Source organism: Patiria miniata, unplaced genomic scaffold, assembly GCF_015706575.1.
Source record: "Patiria miniata isolate m_02_andy unplaced genomic scaffold, ASM1570657v1 HiC_scaffold_1, whole genome shotgun sequence".
Lineage (NCBI taxonomy): Eukaryota > Metazoa > Echinodermata > Asteroidea > Valvatida > Asterinidae > Patiria > Patiria miniata.
The window spans coordinates 25647144-25669569 of NW_024037047.1; the positions used below are offsets into that span (position 1 = coordinate 25647144).

At 42.2% G+C, this 22426-nt stretch overlaps 1 protein-coding gene across 1 annotated transcript; it reads left to right on the forward strand.

The window, feature by feature from the left end:
* The first annotated feature begins 479 nt into the window (after positions 1-479).
* Positions 480-21760, forward strand: LOC119726577 (ankyrin repeat and BTB/POZ domain-containing protein 2-like). Its single transcript, XM_038198316.1, has 15 exons — positions 480-576; positions 2352-2544; positions 3397-3549; positions 7556-7721; positions 8147-8236; positions 9115-9216; positions 10003-10096; positions 11768-11897; positions 12728-12893; positions 14375-14617; positions 16414-16519; positions 17538-17725; positions 19012-19080; positions 19712-19825; positions 20874-21760. The coding sequence occupies exons 2-15, from the start codon at positions 2372-2374 to the stop codon at positions 21072-21074; spliced, it is 1995 nt and encodes a 664-aa protein (XP_038054244.1). The 5' UTR covers positions 480-576; positions 2352-2371; the 3' UTR covers positions 21075-21760.
* Positions 21761-22426: the final 666 nt, after the last annotated feature.

Here is a 22426-nt window from a genome sequence, read left to right on the forward strand (position 1 = left end):
AGCATGTAGGCATGCTCCCAAAAAGGCAACTAGAAATCTTAGTCTTAATAGTGCATTAGTTTGAATACTGTGCATGTGATGTACATTTGAGGTACATGTACGTGTATGTTCAGAATGTCTTGGGTCTGAGTGCCAAAGTTCCTAAGGCTGGATTTGATTCATCTTGATGACCGCGCCCTCTACCGGCAAGGCGGCTTGACTGCGCTTCCCAGTATAGGAACTACCGTAGCTGTATCTAGGAAAACAAAACCCTAAATCCAGTCCTGTGCTAAGACTAAATTCTAGGCGAGTTGTTGGAAATTACAATGTATCATATTCAATTGAAAATCTCTGTATGTTTGATTTTGCTGTTTCTTTTTCTGTGCACAGGCGTGGTTGCCTTGCCAACGACCTCGGCCGTGACCTCCTCCGTGTCCACTTCCTCCCTCTCCTCCGTCTGCTCCAGGGGGAGTGAGCATAGTCGAGCTAAGAGCTGCCGGGGATGTGAGATCAAGACCAATGGTAGCTTGCAGGAGATCAGTAGGGCAGTTGAGCAGAGCCTGATAGCAACCTGCGTGGGGAGTATAGCCGAGCTAGGTAAGATGAAGTCAGGTTTGAAGCAATTTCAAACATTAATGTTGTAAAACCAGCAGGGGGAATAAAAGCCCACCCCTCCCCTGATTTTGCTTTGTACTCCTCTCTGAGCCCCACCCACCCACCCACCCAACCCCTCCCCTCTCCCACGACACATTTTCCCAATCCCCGTACCCTGCATTTAGTTCTGTAAACTTGGCAGTGTGGTAGTTGAGTCCATAAGGCCAAATAATAAAATTTAAAAAAATGTTATCCCATTAGTGTCATGACATGTGGATGTGAGTGTCATGTGATATGCATATGCTTTATGGTTGTCATGTGACATGTGATCATGAGTTTCACGGTAACATGAACTACTGCCATCGATTTTCCAGTAACGTACTAGGAAGTTTCTCAGGTGAACTTTTTGAAAAAGGAAAGATGCAGGCAATTGTTTTTTTTCTGGCCAATGATGGATACAAGATGGTGGATGGTCTTTTTTCAAAACATTCCCCGCTTTTGTGAGATTTTTCCAAGAGGGTGTATGATGTTTTACCTAAAATTGCAATCACTTTTTCACGACTAGCTTTTAACCATAAAATGGCTACTCATTCATGTTGGAAACAAATATTAATACACAAGATATTTCTGATGGTGAAAATATTAGAAAATACGGCAGATTTTGCCGTTATAAAAGTAAAATTAAGAGAAATAAAATAAAGCTGGAAAAAAGGGTGCGCCAGGCAGGGATGATCAACTGATACATTTTGTTTTATTTGGCGTTAAAAGACCATCACAGTCAGCTGTCATATGGACAATTTTAGAAGCATGTTTGAAGAAACATGGTAAAATTTGCCTTGGCATAAAAAGCAAAAAAAAACATTGAAAAAAAATTGCATGTATTGGAACACAAAAATGGTATTTCTCTTTCCAGTTTCTGTTGCTAGGACACTTAAAGTTCAGACCGAATCCATTCTAGAGAAAAATATGCTGCATTTGGGGTTATGTGGTTTGATACATGGACATTGACTAATGTTCCACTTTTTTGGACAGCCAACACTACCAATGCGTAGGTGTGTATGTCATATCAAATTACTCGAGGGGTATAGGTGCCCCAGGAATCGTGGGAAATGTTGTGGATATCCCATTATAGTGTCATATGACATGTGAATGTGGGTGTCATGTGACATAACTTATGTGTGACATGTGATCCTGAGTGTCTTGGTAACATGACTTGGCAACATATTGCGATCGATTTTCCAGAAGTAACCAGGCACTGAGATCATTTTTTTTTCTGTTTACAAAGGAAGTTTATATTAAAAGGAAGTGCAGTTTGAATGCACTGGGGATCAACTTTGTTGGTAAAGTGTGAAGAGAATTCCTATAATGTTTTTATTGGGGTTTTCAAAACAGCTTGTTCGACTGGTCCTTATCTCCCTTACCAATTCCAATTAGGAATTGAAAATGTTATAAAACTTTAATTTTTGGTACCTTTAAGAATTTGCCCATTAAAAGCAAATCAAGCAGGTAGTAAAACTTTCACAAACTGGAAGAATTCATCATGAGTATCAGTAGGCCTATGTGTAAGCCTACATGTATGCATGGGCCCAGGCAGGGGAACTTTTCTTACGACTACGCATGGGCCTAGGCAGGGGAACTTTTCATACGATGAGAAAATTCATACCAAATTGTGGAGAATGTTGACAATCCCCACAATATTTTGTTTGTCCCTGTAATCTGGAGTCCGGTCCCCAAATGCTTGCGTCCCTAACTTGGTTGAAATTTGTCCTTTGTCACAGGTGACCTCGTATGTCGAGCCATGCATTACCAGCAGGGCCGTCAGAAGATTCCCAGCAACTTGAATGGCAGGCAGAGCACGACCTGGTCCCCCAGCGCCCTGCACACCCTGTACTACTACATGCGATGCAGTCAGCTGGAGTACAGCGACAATCCTAACACAGATCCCCCTGTCATTCAACTCAACCCAGAAAGGTAGACAAGGGTTTCTTTTCTACCGCCTGACACTTTCCCAGTTGTCAATTATTAGCTAAAGATGCTCTGTCCATGAGCATCTTCAGCTAGAGGGGTGTGTAACATTCCCAACCCCCCCCCCCCCTTAATAGGTTTGTTGGCGAAATCTTGTGTCCATCGGCAAATGTGCCAGGAGGAAGAGTGCAACCTATTGTCCGACAATGCCCATAATTGTCCGCTTTTTCCCTTTTCCCCAATTTTACGGAGGCCTGGTGACAGGGGAAAATATAAACCTGTACCTTTTAGCATAGATGGTCTGTCGGTAAGTTTTCTAACAATTCAAAAGTCATTCAGTTTGGAAAAAGACATTGAACAAAACAGTCGGCCCACGTTTAGTTCACCTAAAATGACGTTGTAAGCTACACAATTTGTCTGTTGTGCAAGTCACAGTCTTTCGTAACACTCCTAAAAATGGTTGTACATGTACCGTTCATTTAACCTGTCATTTCAATGCCTTACCACTCATCAAATGTGCACCAAGCTTCCAATCTCAGCTATAAAACTATTGTTTTTTTTAAACCCTGATATTACGTGTTCAACGGCGGATCGAGGGGGGGGCCAAAGGGGGCCATGGCCCCCCCCCCCAAACGAAACCCTTTTTTTTTATGTAACGTTGCAATAAAGGCAGGCAATGAGTACACCACCATCTTTTCCTCATAAAAACATTGGTTAAAATGGTCAGAAATTGCCTCAGATCGCACCACAGATCATCTAGAATCGAAAAAATTTTGGGCCCCCCCCCCCAATTGTGTTCTGGATCCGCCCTTGCACATGTTTATCCTGTTGAATTGGTTTTGCTTTGGTTTGTTTCAGGCCGTACGTTGTGCTCCCGCCGCTGATGCAATGGATCCGAGTGGCTACGGCTCACTGTGAGCACAGACTGAGCAGCATAGTGGACAGCGACGACGTCAGACAAGCGGCTAGGCTGTTACTGCCGGGCATCGACTGCCCTGTCAGACCGCTCAGGTAGATATCTGATTTGGGTTTCATTGCATCAAATAGACGGGATAAGTTGTATTGGTTATTTGTTGCAGTAGATCGGCCCTGAATTCTTCCTGTGACGAAGTTGTCAGCCATAGGCGCCTTTACGTGCCAGCGGCTCGACCACGTTGTAGCCGCGTCCTTCGCAATTTAGCATACCAGCTGCGAGTAAGGATGATTAGCCTCACAAATTATTATTGTTATTATTATTATTATTTAAAAATGAATCGAATATTCCGTAAAAAGTAGCCACAGGGTATGTCCAACATCGGAAATGCAAAACAACAACTTGCCGGGATAGTTGCCCCCCTCAGCAGGTGTTAATTCCCCGCAGCCTGATCACAAGGTGTGAAAACTAGCGGCTTCTTCTGTCCCCCTGTTTCCCTATAACCTCACGTATCAACACCCTGCTATCGTCAATGCAACCAACGCATGCCAGAGTAGATTCGGACAATGTCAAAAATCAACAATCGCCAGCCGTCCCTTTCAGCCCAGCCCCACCACACTACGATCTGTAATGAGGTGTAAGATGTATGTATATATATGACTAGGCTCGGGCAGTTCTTTGTGGTTTCCTCTTCAGTGACGTTTTTAATAAACGCTGTGTGGTCAGAGGGCTTGCAAGAAAAGCTTGTACAGGCTGACTTGGGTGAGACTCGAACACACGACCTCCTGCTTACTAGTGTAGACGTCTTACCACTCAACTACAGAGCTTGCCAGGGTCGGCTGGCTTGTTTGAATCTGAATACTGTAGCAGCAGGTATACCGCAACAAAACAGGTTACTCCCCAGCTGATGCTGGTACCGTACCCATTTATACTCTTGGGTAGAGAGAGGCAAGTGGGGATCAAGTGGCTTGCACAAGGACACAACATATGGCCTAGATTCAAACCCATGACCCTCTGACCATGAGTCATGAATCCTAAACCGCTAGGCCACACTCCCCAACACAGGGTTCGACCTTAGTGGTATCCCGCTAGCCAAATGCTAGTCAAAACTGCGGCGGGCTAGTCAAACTATTCCTTAAGTAGCCCGGCTGGCGAGTCAAAAACTATTGGCTACTGCAAAGGTGAAAGGATAGGAAGAAATAAATCATTAAATTCAGAAAGCAAACCAGTATCAATTTGTGTCTAATTTTATTAACTGTTTAGGGATAAATTATTAGATGTGTTTATTAAAAACACTGAAAAGATTGCCTCAGGATTCACGTTTCACATGTACACACATTGTTGTTCATGAGACACTCTGTTAAAGAAAAACATTCGGGCTAGTGAAAATGCCCGCAGGCTAGTTAAGGGTCTGTTTCAGGAGCCCGCTGGCTAGTAAAAAAAAAAGTTAAGGTTGAACCCTGCAACAGCGAGTCTAGGTAAAGCAAGTTGAATTCACAAGTGTCGGGTCAGTCAGGTACAATGAGGACTGCAGGCTGGCTTTCTGGGACCAGCAAAAGAAACTCCTTCCACGCAGTAAAGAAAAAAAAAATGTTCTTCTTTTCCTTATCTGTTAAAGCCCGAGTCCATCATTTGCAGCTATCCAAAAAGTAACTGGCGTAATTATTGTTAAAAAACATACCTGGTTGAAAGATAGTAAGGGGACTAAACTCCCTGTGAAATTATTCTTTCTAGCAAGCTGTCTTTTTGAAGAAATCAACGAAAGAAGGCCTTTCCAACGGTGCGTTTTAAGAAGCACCGTTGGAAATTTCTGTTAGTAGTTCGTTTTTTTATTCGGCGAAGCGCGCGCAAGCGTTGGCACGATGCACACGCGCGCAGTTGCTACAATTTGTCTGATCGATGCGCAACATCGCGTAGCTGCAATTCAAAACATGATTCAGCAACTTTTGATTTGAAATCGAGATCTTAGAATGTTGTTTTTCTCGAAATGTACATCTGAAGCTGAGCTGAAACTTCATCACGTTAGTTGTTCAGCACCCTGCTTTAGATTTTGAGCACTTTTGTTGCTTCAAACGGACAAAATGCACAAATTACAAATGATGGTCTATACCTTTAAGGTAAAAATAAAAGTACCAAATAGCCCAGCTAGAGTAAGCTTCATGGCACGTACATCTCAACACCTCCGTATTATACCACTGCCCGAAAGCCATGCAAGACTGCACCTCCACAATGTGTCACATCTGAACAATCCCCTGACCAGCGATGCGCGCGTTGATTACGGGCAATTAAGTGTGAAGCGATACCGCGCAGATGACACCCATCCACTCACGCCTGCCATGGTCATTGGGTGGGTGGCTGTAGTAAGCTCTGCAGCGGCGCCCAATTGCACCTGGCTTCTCTTTAGAGGCGGGCCCATTTAGCCGCCTCTTTCTATCAAAGGGCGACCTTTGCACTTTGAAATATCGAATGAAATCCAGACGAGTGGTTGTATATATGTGGCCTGTTCTATCAAAATCAGACTTCTCTGGGCATAAGGTCGAAAATGATATTTTTACATATTGTTAACATATCTTCTTTTTCCTTTTAATAGGTGGTTTAATTTTGAAACCGGTCATTCCTGGGCAGAGTTATGCTATTTTGAAGTGCATTCAAAAGTAGAAAACGGAGAAAATGGCCACGAACGTCACAAAACAGTTATTTTTTTTAACTGATATACCTTATCAAAATCATCAAAAATAGTATATGTAGAGTTCAAATTAGGGTTTCAGACTTTTATAATATATTTTAGACATGTTCAGGATTACAAATATGCAAAAATTTGAAAATCGATAAAAATCACCCCACAGCGTTTTTTGGCCCTATCTCAATTTCAACCTCTGCCCAGAAGCGTCTGCTTTTGACAGAACAGGTCACATATGTGTGTAATCAATCCTTTATACGTGTGAGCAAGGCGCTTGAAACAAGTAGCAAAGCCTTTGTTGTTTTTAAGATAATAGGTGTCATCATTTCTTGTCGCGTTTATCATATTTTGTATTAAAAAATACTATTGCAGGGTACATTGTATTGTCCATTTTTAACATCAATGGTGGTTTAAGAAAACCAAATCCCTAGACCTTGAATCTTGACATTGATATTGAAGTTGCTGTTTTTAAGATAATAGGTGTCATCATTTCTTGTCGCGTTTATCATATTTAATATTAAAAATACTATTAAAGGGTACAATGTATTGTCCATTTCTAACATCAATGGTGGTTTAAGAAAATCAAATTTTCCCAGACCTTGAATCTTGACATTGATATTGAAGTTGTGGAACAGATAACATGAAAATTGACATGAACATACCCTGGTAGTAATTCTTTTAACTGTTTTAGCAGAATCAAACAAAGCATTTTAATTTGAAGTTAAGAACTTTAATATTCGACACTTCCATCTGTTAATAAGTGCATTTTCCTACACACGGTCAGTGCAAATGAAAAGATTTTTCAGTTGCCCCACAATGTCCAGCTTTTTTTATGAAATTGGTATGAAAACATCTTAAAATTGCATTCCCCCTGATATTTGAACAATTTTGTATTTGTAAAATTTTTATTTCTTATTCCAACCACAAGGACATACGCCATGCGAGCAGATTGGCTCCCGATCCGTACAATATCAATACTGATTGTGGGGCAGGAACCAGCCTACGCCACAAGAGAATTATTGTCTGGCAGCCAATAATTCGAATCTGTTCAGTAATAATTCAATAACCAAACATGGGATGATTTTTTTTTGTCCGTGGGTGTCTGATAACTTTTATATTGCTAGAAAAATAGCAATGATAGAAAAGAAATATATTTTTCGAGATGAGATTCGAAATAGCATGGGAAATGCATCTTTAAGCCATTGTACATAATCGCCAAGGGTTGGTACAAGGAAAAAAATGTGATTTAAAAAAAACATGTATTCCCCCCCCCCCCTCCCTGTTTCTTTTAGGATCAACATATGTGTACAATTACTGGAACGAGGTTATGATGAAGGCCATCTACTGTTCTTGCACAGAATGCAAAGTCAAATTCTTTAAAGTCGCTTTAAAGTCTTTTCATTGATTACTTTCTGTCTCCTTAGTACGGATGAGGTGGTGTGTACCTCCCGCCATCTCAACGCCCAGCAGTCAGCGCTGAGATTCCAGCAGGACCTAGGCTTCAGGATGCTGGCGTGCGGCAGGGCTGACCTGGTCTCTGAAGCTGTCTCGCTTCTGGGCAACGACGGAATCAACACAGTCAGCGAACAGGTTAGTGAAAGCGCCAAAACCTTCACAATTCCACATAAACTTGTTTCGATTTACTGGTATTAGGCCCCTACTTCTTAGCTCTCGGTCAGACAATTATCAGATGATGCATAAATATGTAAAGTGCCATGGAAAAACAAGACTGCTCTCGGAAACAGTTAATTGAATTTCAGCCTGACAGGAGGGAGTCATATTGTCACAATTTAACGCCCTTGTCCTTCTTGATATAAAGTTTAATAGCTTTTCTGGGAATCGATGCTAAGTCTATTTTGATTGAATACATTTCAGTCTTATCCATCTTGTCCGTGATTCACTCAGATGGTAGTGAATTTTCCTTCTTGGAGAGAAGAGAGAATGTTCTAACTATTAGTTTGACCGTGGAGCTTGGTCCTGGTTATAACCCGTGTATTGTTTTTCCGTCAACTCAGGGTCTCTCTCCACTCATGTTTGCCTGCTCAAGAGGCGACGAAGCCATGGTGCAGATACTGATCAAGAATGGAGCTGACGTAGACCAAGCTGTAAGTATAAGAAGTTGGTCTGTTTGTCTGTCTGTTTTTTCTGTTGTCTTTCTCCTTTGATGATGCAAAAGATACTGTTAGTCTTAAGCATTGGTTTGTTGTGTTGGGGTGTTTCTTTTTTTGTTGTGTTTGTTTGTCTTTTTCCTGTGATGATGTTCTGGTATGCTGATTAAGAACTTGGAGCAGATGTGGACCACGGCAATGGTTCTGAGGAAATTTGTCAGTTTGTTTGTTTGTCTGTCTATCTGTCTTTCTCCTGTTATGTCCATAACTGAACTCTGCTTTATTCTCCTAATGCAGCCAGTCACTGACGAACGCAGGCAGTAGAGGGCGCTGTCAACAAGATTAGTCAAATGTAGACTGGAACATTGGCCAAGGGCTGATCCGGGGGGGGGGGGGGGGGGGGGGGGGGGTGGTAACGGGAGCCATGCCCCCTACCCCCCAAAGGAAACCGATTAAGATTTTGCATACACCACCATCTTTTCCTACAAAAAAAAATTCTCTGAGTGGTCGGAAATTGCCTCGGATCGCACCACAGAGCATCTAGAATCAAAACAAATTTTGTTGCCCTTAAGCGGGGCACGAATCCTTCGCTGGAATTTTGGGACCCACTTTTTGGGGCACCAACAAATTGTGTTCTGGATCCGCCCTTGATGTTGAATTTCTGAGTATACCACGTACACGTGAATTAGCTTGAATATGAGATATGTCAAAATTGCTTGGGTCCAAGTGCCAAAGTTCCCAAGACCGGATTGGATTGATCTTGTTTATAATACCCTCTACCACCGCAAAAGGTGCACTCTGCCGTCCCCCACCCCAGCCCAATTTTTAGACATCAATTGGACTATCACCCACCAACCCCTTTCTTCCATTTACAGGTACCCAGTTCGCACACCAGTCGTCCCTGTATACACCCGGCAATCAGACATTGGACAGCTCTCTCCTTTGCTGTTGTCAACGGAAACGTGTCTGTAGTTCAGGTAAAATACTCAATGTAATTGTATTACAGAAAAAGTGCAAACATGTGCACAATTTTGTGACATTTAATAATTTCATCAAAGGGAATATACATCATTTGCTTTTGCTGTAATTTTCAGAAATGGATGAAAACTGGGGGGTTGGAAATATATAGCAAATGTAGTTACACTGACTTTTTTGAGGTTTTGGGTTCGAAAATGCTATAAATACCAAGAAAAACAATCATTTTCCTGTAGTCTGGTTCCCTGACTCCATATAAGATGAAACAGAGCAGTCTACATACATTGGGGAATTGTAAGGTCAGGGAACCAGTCTAGCTGGCTTGTACCCATTCATAGGTGTGTAATCGATTGCAAACAAGTGCGATGGTCAATTGGGGCCAGTTTTTGAAAAAAAGCCAGTTTTTTCCAATGCTGGTCAGCCGACCAGCGTTGGAAATTGATACAAAAAATACCACTTTTCTTGAAAATGACAGTATACCAGGTGCCATGATTTTACAGGATGCTTTACACTGTCATTCACTAACAGTCCAGCAAGGTATTTCAAAAAGATTTGGTAGTTTTATTTTTTGATGTTTGCAAATGTTGTATTTTCCCTTTAAAAGGGCAGGATTCATTAGAAGTTCTAGCAACATATGTTGTGCCGGATGTTTAATGCGCATAAATATAGAAGTGCCCTCAACTACATTTTGACTTCCCAAATAATTCTTATGGAATAGAGGACCGGCATGGAGTGTGATTATTCCTAATTACCGTAATTTGAATTGGATGATTGTTTTTTTTTTCCAGCTGTTGTTGAATGCCGGCGCCAGCGTGCACGGTTCAGTGGACACCAGTGGTGATAACTACACAGAGACGCCATTGCAGTTGGCTTCAGCAGCTGGTAAGGTTTAGAAATAATATTTGTTGGAAATAAATCTGTTTCCAAAATCTGGGCTTAAACCTAGTCTTGATGGTCAGCTGTTGATTCATTGAAATGTAGAGTTTGTATTGTAAAGTCTGAATTTTGTTAATTTTTCCCCATGGCTGCTCAAAAATGTAATTGATTAATTTATTATACATATGTGCAAACTTTACGTGACCTAGCACCCTAGCCAGTAAAAGCTATTGATACTTTGGATTGGCGGCAAAAGGGGAAAACCAAAATGCAAAAAAACGAGATAACCACTACACCAATTTAGTTGACCTTGTTTGGGTATTTTCATCAGATTAATCATTATTCATCAAGTCAATCACAAGTCAATTACAAGTCAATCGCAATTCCATCTCATGTCAATCACAAATCCATCACAAGTCCATCTCATGTCAATCACAAATCCATCACAAGCCCATCCCAAGTCAGTTACGAGTCACTCTCAAGTCAATCATCAGTTAATCATAAGTCCATCACAAGTCTATCACAAGTCCATTACAAGTCTATCATCCAACAATCACAAGTCCATCACAAGTCAATCACATGCCCATAACATGTCGCTCACAAGTCCATCACAAATCCATCACAGGCCCATCACAAGTCAATTACAAGTCACTCTCAAGTCAATCACAAGTCAATCATAAGTCAATCAGTCAATAAGTAAATCATAAGTCAATCACAAGTCAATCAAAAGCAATCAGTCAATCACAAGTCAATCATAAACCAATCACAAGTCAATCCTCAGTCCGTAACAAGTCCATCAAAAAGCCTGTCACAAATCAACTCACAAGTCACTCACAGCATAATCAAGTCACAAGTCAGCTCACAATAAACAGTGCATGAACAAGTACAAAACATTTTGCACATTTAATTTGAATAGCTTGACACCTGACTAGAGAATTCGTCACCCTTTTCACGAAGAGCCACATGTCAAAAATTACCATTTTTCCGATTTTGATTTTTTTTCTCAATATTTTGCTTTAAAACAATGTACTTAACCATTTTGACATGTTTCTGTAAGCAAAACATCATTAATTTCCAAGTTACATTAATGTTGCAAGGGGCAGAAATCTCGATAAATGCATTTTGCGTTTTCACGAAGAGCCACATACATTTTGGCCCTTTGAACGCGTACAAAACCCATTGCACGGAAGTACGTAAAAGTAGGTCAAACAAGATTTCCGTTTACACGAAGAGCCACATATCTTTGTTACATTTTCAGCTGCGCGCGCGTACTCACGCGCGCCTATGGAAATACACGTTGAACAGAAAGGGCCAATATGTCGGAAACCTGAATTTGCATTTTCACGAAGAGCCACATATCTTTACTAATTAATTTTCACCAATTAACTGCTGTATTAAGTCTTATTACTGGGTTCATGTAAAAATTCAGCTCACACAGAATAGTGTGATAGTTTCCTTGCTTCACAAAGTTGTTGTAAAGTGGTATTTTATGCAGTTTCAAAATATTAGAAACTTCTTTTGCGATTATCTCGAAAACACTTTTTCTTCAAAATCCACATATGTGGCTCTTCGTGAAAACGGTTACGAATTGATGACTTGCAAGCGAGTTTTGATCGACAACTTACGCCTTGTGATTGCTCTTATATCCCTAATTTCGCGTTTCTTTTTTTGTTGTAGGGCACTATGAGATGGTCGCTCTGCTTCTGTCTAAGGGAGCGGATCCGCACCTCACCACGGTCCACAAGAACGGAATAACCACCAAAGGCCACGACAACTCATTCGCCTTAGCTGCAGCTCACGGTCACAGGTATAAAGTCAATCTTTATATATCACTGACTCTTTTCAGAAAGACCTAAGGGAGGACACATACTGGTTGGAGTGTTGGAATGGTGTAGAGTGCATGTTTCAAACACTGATCTCTATCAAGACTGGATAGCGTATGCCCATACACCATACATTTTACTTATTTTCGCTTTTTGACCAGTTCGATTTCGCCCCAGTCTTCCAAAAATGGCCGCCAATATACGAATATTCTGCGTGCACACACAGACTAGAGTCCATCACAAGTCGCAATTTCAGTGACTCAGACTCGACTCGCCACAATGGTAAAAGGCTGGGACTTGACCTTCATGACTCAAATTTGATGCAAATGGTTCATGACTCGCAAGTCACATATTTTTTTTCACCAACAAAATGATCTTTTAAACAAGACAAGTCAATTTTCCCCCCCCCCAAATGTAACGTTAAAGCAGTGGTAAGGAACGTGAGCATATGAACCATGCCGCAGCTCTCCGGGTGGTGTTGCAAATAATAAAGTTTCTTATTAAAAATGTGCCCTGTGTCAGCACCTCACTTACATATCACTATAAACATGTATGTGTGTCCATGTCCATGCACATCCATTTTGTACAAATGTGACTCGGACTCGGACTTGAATCAAATGACTCATGGCTCGAAAGTGAACTCCAAGCAGATGACTGGAGACTCGGACTCAGACTCAACCAAAGTGACTAAGACTTAGACTCATACTTAACTCATCACAAACACGGCTACTGCAAAGTGTTTCCGCTTATTTCAAAATATGGAGGAGTAACAAGTGTGTCATGCATGTTTGTGTGTCATTGTTTCTGCCCACAGAAATGTCTTGAGGAAGCTCTTAGAACAGCCACGCTGCGTCAAGTCCACAGACATCTTGTCGCTGGAGGAGATGTTGGCCGAAGGCACAGAGCAAGAACCGCTCGCTCCAAAAGTACCCAAGCTGAAGAGAATGGGCAGCAAGAGCAAGATTACGCTATCCCTGCAGGTAAGGAGAGCCTCATCATTGGGTGTCTATAGGGTAGGGATGGGTGAGGGTACCCAGTGACAAGAGGGTTAAAAGGGTACATTGGTGAGACTGGAGGAGGCTGTGTCACCCAGAGGTACTTGTACCCAAGCTGAAGAGAGTGGGCAGCAAGAGCAAGATAATGCTATCCCTGCAGGTAAGGAGAGCCTCGTCATTGGGTCTCTATAGGGTAGGGATGGGACACCCAGTCAGAGGGTACCCAGTGAAGAGAGGGTTAAAAGGGTACATGGGTGAGACTGGAGGAGGCTGTGTCACCCAGAGGTACCTGTACCCGAGCTGAAGAGAATGGGCAGCAAGAGCAAGATTACGCTATCCCTGCAGGTAAGGAGAGCCTCATCATTGGGTGTCTGTGGGAGGGGAACCCAGGGGAAGGGGCACCTAGTGAGAGGGTACTCAGTGAAGAGAGGTTGAGTTGGGTACATGGGTGTGATTGCAGGAGGCTGTGTCACCCAGAGGTACTTGTACCCAAGCTGAAGAGAATGGGAAGCAAGAGCAAGATTACGCTATCCCTGCAGGTAAGGATAGCCTCATCATTGGGTGTCTATAGGGTAGGGGAACCCAGGGGAAGGGGCACCTAGTGAGAGGGTGCTCAGTGTTGAGAGGGTTAAAAGGGTACATGGGTGAGACTGGAGGAGGCTGTGTCACCCAGAGCTACATGTACCCAAACTGAAGAGAATGGGAAGCAATATGAGAGCCTCATAATTGAAGAACTCATGGAAGGGGAACCCAGGGAAGAGGCACCCAGTGAGAGGGTACCCAGTGAAGAGAGGGTTGAGTTGGGTACATGGGTGTGACTGCAGGCAGCTCTGTCACCCAAAGGTATACAAGCTGAAGAGAATGGTGAATGATTCTTGGCCTAATACTCCAACACTGAGCTTGCTGGCCGGCTCGTTCAGATCCTGACGTAGCAGTGGGTACCACAACCAATCAATACATGAGATTGGTTGACGTAAATTGTATCACTGGAAATAATTTCATAAGTGGATGTGAAATAATTTCATGGAGCAAAAACCAATGTTGAATTTACATCTCCCCGACACAAAATTCCATCATACAAATATAAATACTGATTGTTTGCGGTACCCACTACCTGTTGATATATCAGTCAATCTCCGGCATGAGCAAGGGCAGATCTAGAGAGGTTACTGGGGGGGGGGAGCCTCTCACAAGTGAAAAATGGCCTAATCTAAGAAAACTTTGGTCACTGCCGTGGGGGGGGGGGGGGGGGGGCTCAGCCCCCCCTGCATCTACCACTGGTCAAGTGGTAAGACGTCTGCACCAGTGAGCAGGAGGTCAAGGGTATAGAGTCCCACCTGAGTAAGCTTGTAAAGTTTTTCTCGCAAGCCATCGGACAACACAAGTGTACGGTGTGACATCAACAGTAGCCAATATTAAATTTACAAAGCTGTCTCTTCACTAAGCATTGCCTTTTGACTTTCCAGGAAGCAATGTACCACAGCTGTGAGCACGGCTACCTGGACATCTCCATGGAGCTGCGCAGCCTGGGCGTCCCATGGACCTTACACTGCTGGACCGAGTCCCTGGCCACCGCCAAGCAGCTGCACCGGCTTGCCGTCATCCAGTGCCTGCTTAGGGACTTTGGATCCATCAAACTGGACGAGTACAATGAGGAGTTTGTGGAGGAAGGGCTGACGCTCATGTTTGACATCCTGAGACAGTGCCGGGTGAGCTTCCAGAAAAATTTGTCGTTTGTAATTTTGTTGCCAGTAAAGTATGAAAGTCTGTCTCGAGCCAAAATGGCTTATTAGGCCACTGTTTGCCTCCGGTTTCCTTGCCATGAAACAGCTTAGAATATTTATTTTTTAGGTGACAGAGGAAATTTAGGTAAAGTGGCTTGCCCAGGGACTTAACAGAGGCCCATACCCGGCCTGGTATGGGGAGTGGAACATTTTTATGAAAAAGTGGACCTTTTCTTATATCAGTAAAATGGGACCTTTCTCGTGAAAACATTGGATGATCGATCTCACAACTGCTTGAAATTTAAACATGTGTAGGTGGCAAGAATTTGAATTATGGGCCACTTAAAGCCCGGTTCATACTCGGCACGAAAGCGAACGTGAATTTGTGACGTCGTGGCAAGTATTGGCGCTGCGAATTCGTAAAAGTTGAACATATTTCAACTTGGGCGAATTTCGCAGCGACTGTTTCATGATGTCCAATTCCCTTCGCATTCGCATTCGCATGAAGTATGAACCGGGCTTAAAGCAGTAGAAATTTTATTTTGTCAAGTATTATGATTAATATGGACAGCTTAAAAGTGGGCCCATGTTGAATTCGGGGTGGATTTCTTTTACCTTTACTTCACTCTTATTAAACCTCAGCAAAAGATGAATATCTTGTGAAATGATCCATTAATGTTTCTTGTAACATCCCTTTGCTGCATGGATTCTAGTATGTTCATCCATCCTACTCACGGACCATGCAGACCTTAAAACGAGCAAAGCGAATGGTGATTTAGATGTCATGTTGAATACATGTTGCATGCTGTCAGATTAAAAATACCACCATTGGAACACCCTTCGTGATTGTACCTGTACACGGTGCATGGTGTGGGTTTAAAAATCAAGTGGTTTTCCTCGGTCAAATATAAATTGTGTATAGTTCTTTCTCTTAAAGGTATAGTCCATCATTTGTAATTTGTGCATTTTGTTTGTTTGAAGCCACAAACGTGCTCAAAATCTAAAGAAGGGTATTGAACAACTAACCTGATGAAGTTTCAGCTCAGCTTCTGCTGTATATTCCGAGAAAAACAGCATTCTAGGATCTCGATTTCAAATCAAAAGTTGCTGATCGAATCATGTTTTGAATTGGGCCTGAATTCAGCGTCCGAGACACGTTCTCAATGAGCCAATTGCAGCTACACGATGTCGCGCACTGATCCGACGAATTATAGCAACCACGTGTGCGTCGTGCCAATGCTTACGCGCGCTTCGCCGCAAAACAAAACGAACTACTAATTTAAATTTCCTACGGTGCGTCTTAAGAAGCACCGTTGGAAAGGCCTTCTTTTGTTGATTTCTTCAAAATGACAGCTTTCAGGAAACAATAATTTCACAGAGAGTTTAGTCCCCTTATTATCTCTCAACCAAGTATGTTTTTCAACAAGAATTACGCCAGTAACTTTTTGGATAGCTGCAAATGATGGACTCCGGCTTTAAGAAATGAAATGCAGGCATGCCTATTTTCCATTGTCGCAACTGCATGGGTGATGCCCTCCCCCACCATCTACCTCTTATCCCTAGCCCCGCCCCCTTCTGCCTGCCCACCTTTGCATGCATGTGGTATCAGTTGTGTCAATGATCACCTGTGTGAACAAGTACAGTATCAGTTGGTGTGTTGGCTTTTCAAATATTTTTGAATTTTAAAAGGATGCTCGTTGCTCGTTGGAAGCATTCTAAGTAACACTGTTTGATAATAACTTTTTTTCTGTGTTTGTTTTTCTCTGTTGTTTTGTCAACAGAATGATGTGATATGTCAGCAGCTGGCCAGCATATTTGCCTCGTTGTTCGGCGACGGTCCCATACCAGCCCTGCGAGTGGAAGGACTGCCCCCTGTAGCTAGAATAGGTAGAGTATTAAGTAGCAAGCTTGTCTTTTCTGTTGTGGACTCCATGAACACTTTCTCTGTTGTGACAATGAGGGAGTTATGCAGACTCCTTTATATGCTAACTCATGTGTGGATGCAATGGATTGGTGCCAGTATCGTAGTCCATCACAAGTCAATCACAAGTCAATCTCAAATCAACCGCAAGTCCATCATAAATCCATCACAAGTCAATCACAAGTCAATCACAAGTCAATCGCAAGTCAATCACAAGCCCATCACAAATCCATCACAAGTTGATCACAAGTTCATCACAAGTCCTCGCAAGTCAATCACAAGGCCATCGCAAGTCCATCACAAGTCCTCGCAAATGAATCACCAGTCAATCACAAGGCCATCGCAAGTCCATCACAAGTCCATCACAAGTTCATCCCCTGTTTACAGGACTTTTGAAAGGACTTTTGATTGACCATGACAGGACTTGTGATGCCCGAACTGGTTCACGTACACGTTTTTATTTCAACAAAAAAAGGAAACTTTGTTTCACTATTTGTGACATGAAAAATGTAAATTCAGTGTTGGGTTTTGCCCTTCACCAACACAAGTTCATAAAAGAATGCTGAATACTCAATGTTCTCCAAGGGCATGCGAGAACAAATATTTCACATGCCGACTCGGGTGGGACTCGAACCCACGACCTCCTGCTTAAGTGCAGACGTCTTACCACTCCACCACAGAGCTTGCTGGGTTCGGCTGGCTGGCTCAGATCTGATACAGCAGTGGGTACCAGCATAACATGGAATTTTGCGACAGGGTGGTGTAATTCTATATTGGGGTTTGACTTTCACCGACCAATCTTATCAACACTATACTCAGTGTTGTCCCGAGTGTTTGTGAGAAACAATTCACAAACTACTTGCGTGGGACTCGAACCAATGACCTCTTGCTTACTGGTGCAGACGTCTTACCACTCGACAACAGATCAAACATATGCAAGAATTTATAATTAAATTGTTGTTTATTTCGTATTAATTTCTTCAGACCCCCAGTACGTGAACAACCAGGAGATGTCAGACGTGACGTTCATGGTGGAAGGGAAGCCGTTCTACGCCCACAAGATCGTCCTAGTCACTGCCTCCAAGAGGTTTAAGGCCATGCTCTCCGATAAGTTCACCGAGGGCAAGCAGCCTTGCATTGAGATCAGCGACTTCAGATATAACACCTTCAATGTAAGAACTCCATGCAGCACATAGTAAAGATGTACTTTACTTTTATTTCAAATTATGTAGCTTTGTTTCTGTAACGCAGATAAACAAAGAAATTGACTTGAGTGGGGTTTGAACCCAGGAGCTCTGGATTACCGTACCGGCGCTCTCTACCAACTGGGCTCTCCAGGCCTACGTTGGCAGTTTCACAAGTCGTTAGCATCTCAGGGCACTAGTCAGATGCCATAAACCACATGCCATGTAGCCAGGGATCAAGCCCAAAGTCGCAATGCCCGTACGGAGATGAAACTTTTCCGAAATTAGTGTGTACTTGGGGTAACTTTACAACTCAATAATTGACACGGAGACTTTGATAACTTTGAGAAAGGGCCGAAAGTGGCCAAACATGTCACTCAAAATCATCACTTGAACAAGAGAGAGAAAGTACTGAACTTTCCATACAGATGAGTGCGCACGTTTGACAAGTACATTAATAGTCTACTAGTCTTAATTCAAGGCCATACACAAAAGAATTTAATCAGAAATCTGACTTTTTGACCTCAACAACAAAATGTCTGATTTTTTTTAACGGAAATCCGGCATGAAGTTGTATGTACATGTGTAACTGCAGCGCGGCTCAGATTTCATACACATTTGTTCGTTTAGCCTATTTTCCGCTGTTTGTTTTTCCCATAACCCAGTTTCATCTCTGCTAGCAACATTAGCAATGCTGCAAACCTGAGTGACCACCTTTTGCCCTTTCCCAGGTTTGCAGCATTGCTAATGTTGCCAGCAACATTTTTTTCAGAGATGGAACTTTTCAGATTTTAATCTGAAATCAGATTTTTTTTACTTTGCCAATGAAATTTCAGATTTTTTAAAGATCCCATAAAAATGATTATTTAATGATTTTTCCACAAAATGGTGGGTTTTTTTTTCATTATAATTTCCAAAAAAAGTCTATGAAAGTCGATGAAAACGGCACAAGTGTAAAACACCTAGACCAACACTGATCAGATCCTTTTCTTGCTGGAGAAAAGGTTAAACACTGACCTATGACGTGGAAAAATGCACTGGGTCCCACGTTGATGCGCTGCGCTGCGCTGCGCTGCGCTGCGCTGCGCTGCGCTGCGCTGCGCTGCGCTACGCTGCACTGCACTGCGCGACGCTGTGGCAGCTCCGATCCAAGCTCCCATTTCAGATTTTTTTGCCAAGGCCAGTTTCATCTCTGTTTTTTGTTCCAATGCCTTTTTCTAACCTGTGAATAAATAGATCATGTTGTTTTTGTTCATTTTTTTCCCATCATACAGTTGGTGATGCAGTACCTGTACTTTGGCAGCACCGATGCATTGAGAGTGGAGACAGGGGAAATTCTTGAAGTGTGTAGCATTTTATTTTTTACCTTTCATGCGTTGTTTATTTCATTATTTGTTTTCCATACGTAGGCAAAAATATCTGCATTGGACGATGTGACATGACAAAATATGCAACAATCACCAATTGCACACAATTAAACCAATATGCACAGATTCCACTAAGACACAAAAGACAGAGTTCAACTAAAAATAATGTTAAAATTGAGAGCAGAAAAACATTTGTTTAATTTGGGGTAATTTAAAAATCTGTTCTTCATAAACACAAAACTTTTACATCCGAAGGCTAATTTTGTGATTGTTTTTAACCATAAAAAACTGATAAGATTTGCTTGGTAATTATTTAAAAGCAGTAAGAACGTGCATCATGTTTGCTCATACAAGGTATATTTTATATTGGATTTTGCCCTTCGCTGACATATGTTATAAACACTATCGGTGTTTTTGAAGGCTTGCGCGAAAAGAATTCGCTAGCTTACCTGGGTGGGATTCGAACCCAGGACCTCCTGCTTACTAGTGCAGACGTCTTACCACTCAACCACCGAGCTTGCCGGGGTCGGCTGGCGGGTTCGAGTTTGATTATGCAGCGTAGTAATTGTAAACTACATGTACTTTATTGGTCTTTTCTTTCACACAGCTGTTGGCAGCATCCAGTTTCTTCATGCTAGACCAGTTGCAACAGTACTGTGAGATGTTGTGCAGTCGCATGCTCAATGTGGACTCAGCAATGGTTATCTACAAACATGCCAAGGTACGTTTGCTTCCTGAGCTCTTTGATTCAGAGTCCATCACTGGTCCTCGCAAGTCCTTATAAATCCTCGCAGGTCCTCTTATGTCCTCACAATTCCATCACAAGTCCTTACAAGTCCATTGAGTCCTCACAAATCCTCACAAGTCCTCACAATTCAATAACGAGTCCACAAGTCATCACAAGTCATCACACATCCTCACACTTCCTCATAACATACCTCACAAGTCCCTCACAACCTCACACATCCCTCACAAGCCCTCACAAATCCTCACAATTCCTCATAATGGAATCGTAAGTCCATAAGTCCATTACAAGTCCTCACAAGTCATCACAAGTCATCACACGTACATCCTCACACTTCCTCATAACATACCTCACAAGTCCCTCACAACCTCACACGTCCCTCACAAGCCCTCACAAAAATCCTTGCAATTCCTCATAATGCAATCATAAGTCCATTACAAATCCTCACAAGTCCATCACAAGTCCATCATGAGTCCATCACAAGTCCTCACAAATCCTCACAAGTCCTCATAATGCAAGAATAAGTCCATAACAAGTCCTCACAAGTCCATCATGAGTCCATCACAAGTCCTTACAAATCCTCACAAGTCCTCATAATGCAAGAATAAGTCCATAAGTCCATTACAAGACCTCACAAGTCCATCATGAGTCCATCACAAGTCCTCACAAATCCTCACAAGTCCTCATAATGCAAGAATAAGTCCATAAGTCCATTACAAGTCCTCACAAGTCCATCACAAGTCCTTACAAATCCTCACAAGTCCTCATAATGCAATCATAAGTCCATCACAAGTCCTCAAAAATCCTCACAAGCCCTCATAATGCAATCATAAGTCCATTACAAGTCCTCACAAGTCCATCACAAGTTCTCATAAATCCTCACAACTCCTCATAATGCAATCACACGTCCATAAACAGTCCTCACAAGTAAAGCAAATAAATATCTTAATTATTTTGTTTGTTAAATAATGCAGACATTGCAACATTAACTTATGAGTTTTAATATTTGTGAATTCCCATACAGTTGTACAGCTCGGAGTGTCTCCTCGAGTTCTGCCATTCCTTCTTCCTTGCCCACTTCACCGAGCTCCTGGCCAAGAACGAGGCGTTCCGTCGCCAGGTCTTCCCGCCAAAAACCGACCAATCACAGGACCTGCTGGTCTCCCTGCAGGACACCCTCGCCCACCGACTCTACATGCGGTTCCAGAAGCAGACAACTGTTTAATGTTTGTTTTGAACAAAAAATGGCAATTTTGTTTTTTTCCAACTCATGTTAAGAATTAAGTATACTAGCTAAACTGTTTGGACTAATTTGGGACACAGTCTGCCGAAAAAATTGGCAGATTTTTTGTTCAAGTTTCCTTAGTTTTTACAAATATGTAATTCTAATCACAGTGTATGTTTTAAATAAACTTGTAATAGTTTCAGATCGTAACTGTTGCCTCTTATGGTGATATTTAGGAAGAGTACAGGTGTAACAATGTGAGAAATAAATTACAGAACAATTAAGGAAAATTCAGGAAATTTCTTTAATTTTACTGTGACACCACAAATTTCATATAGGCATATATGAAGTCATATGAAGCCAAGTGAAGTCTTTTTTCCCTTCAAAAATTAAAAATTGTTGTAAAGGGGAAGATCTATGCCTAAAGTAACACTACTTAAAAGCGATTTTAGTCCTCAGTGATTTGTTTTTTAGCTGCGGGAAGCAGCTCAAGAAATGATCGCGCTCTCCGTTGGTTAGTAACAAATGTCAGCAAATGCCTTTTATGGCAATCAATCACCTTGTCCCTCAGACCTTCACAACACTTAACCCTGACCCTGCTGAATCCAACAGGATCCAACTATGTCACATACCCGATGGAGCCTGTTGGATGGAGCAGTTAACCCCTTGTGTACATTCCTCATGCAAAATGTTGGATTCAGCAGGCAACTGAACCACATTATAACGCCATGTTGGACTCCGTTGGATTCAGCAGACACCTGAAAATGATATGAGGCACAGTGGATTGAACAGGAAAGTCCGGTTGGACTCCGTTGGATTTAGCAGGGTAGTCCTGAGGAAGTACTAGGGGGTTAGGGTTGGTTCATGGCCCTGTGTCTCCACTGACCAGCTACCAATTTATTGCAGTCTTGGAAAATTAGGTCACTGGAGTAAAAAAAACCAGATGTTTGTACTGAAAACACTACCATCGAGGTCATCAATGTCGCATTGGGGCTGGCAATGTACATGATATAAACTGCTCCATATGTACCAACTGACGTTCAACAAATGGGAATCCTTTCAATTGACAGTCACAACCTCGTGAGTAGTTGTGAGTTATAAGAACAGACTTTTACATCATGTACATGACTCATATAGGCTACAGCAGGTCTACAGTCGGGCCGCAGCTTTCGAGATCTTTTCAAGCTTGTTTTAACAACAGGCTGCTGTAGATAACACTAAAGGGTACATTTTTTGGGAATTGGAAAAAAAAACAGAACTGTGAAAAATAAACTTATTTAAATATAGAACTACATTCATTATTGCATGATCTAAACAGACATTTAGTGAACAATGGAAGTTTTGCAAGTCAG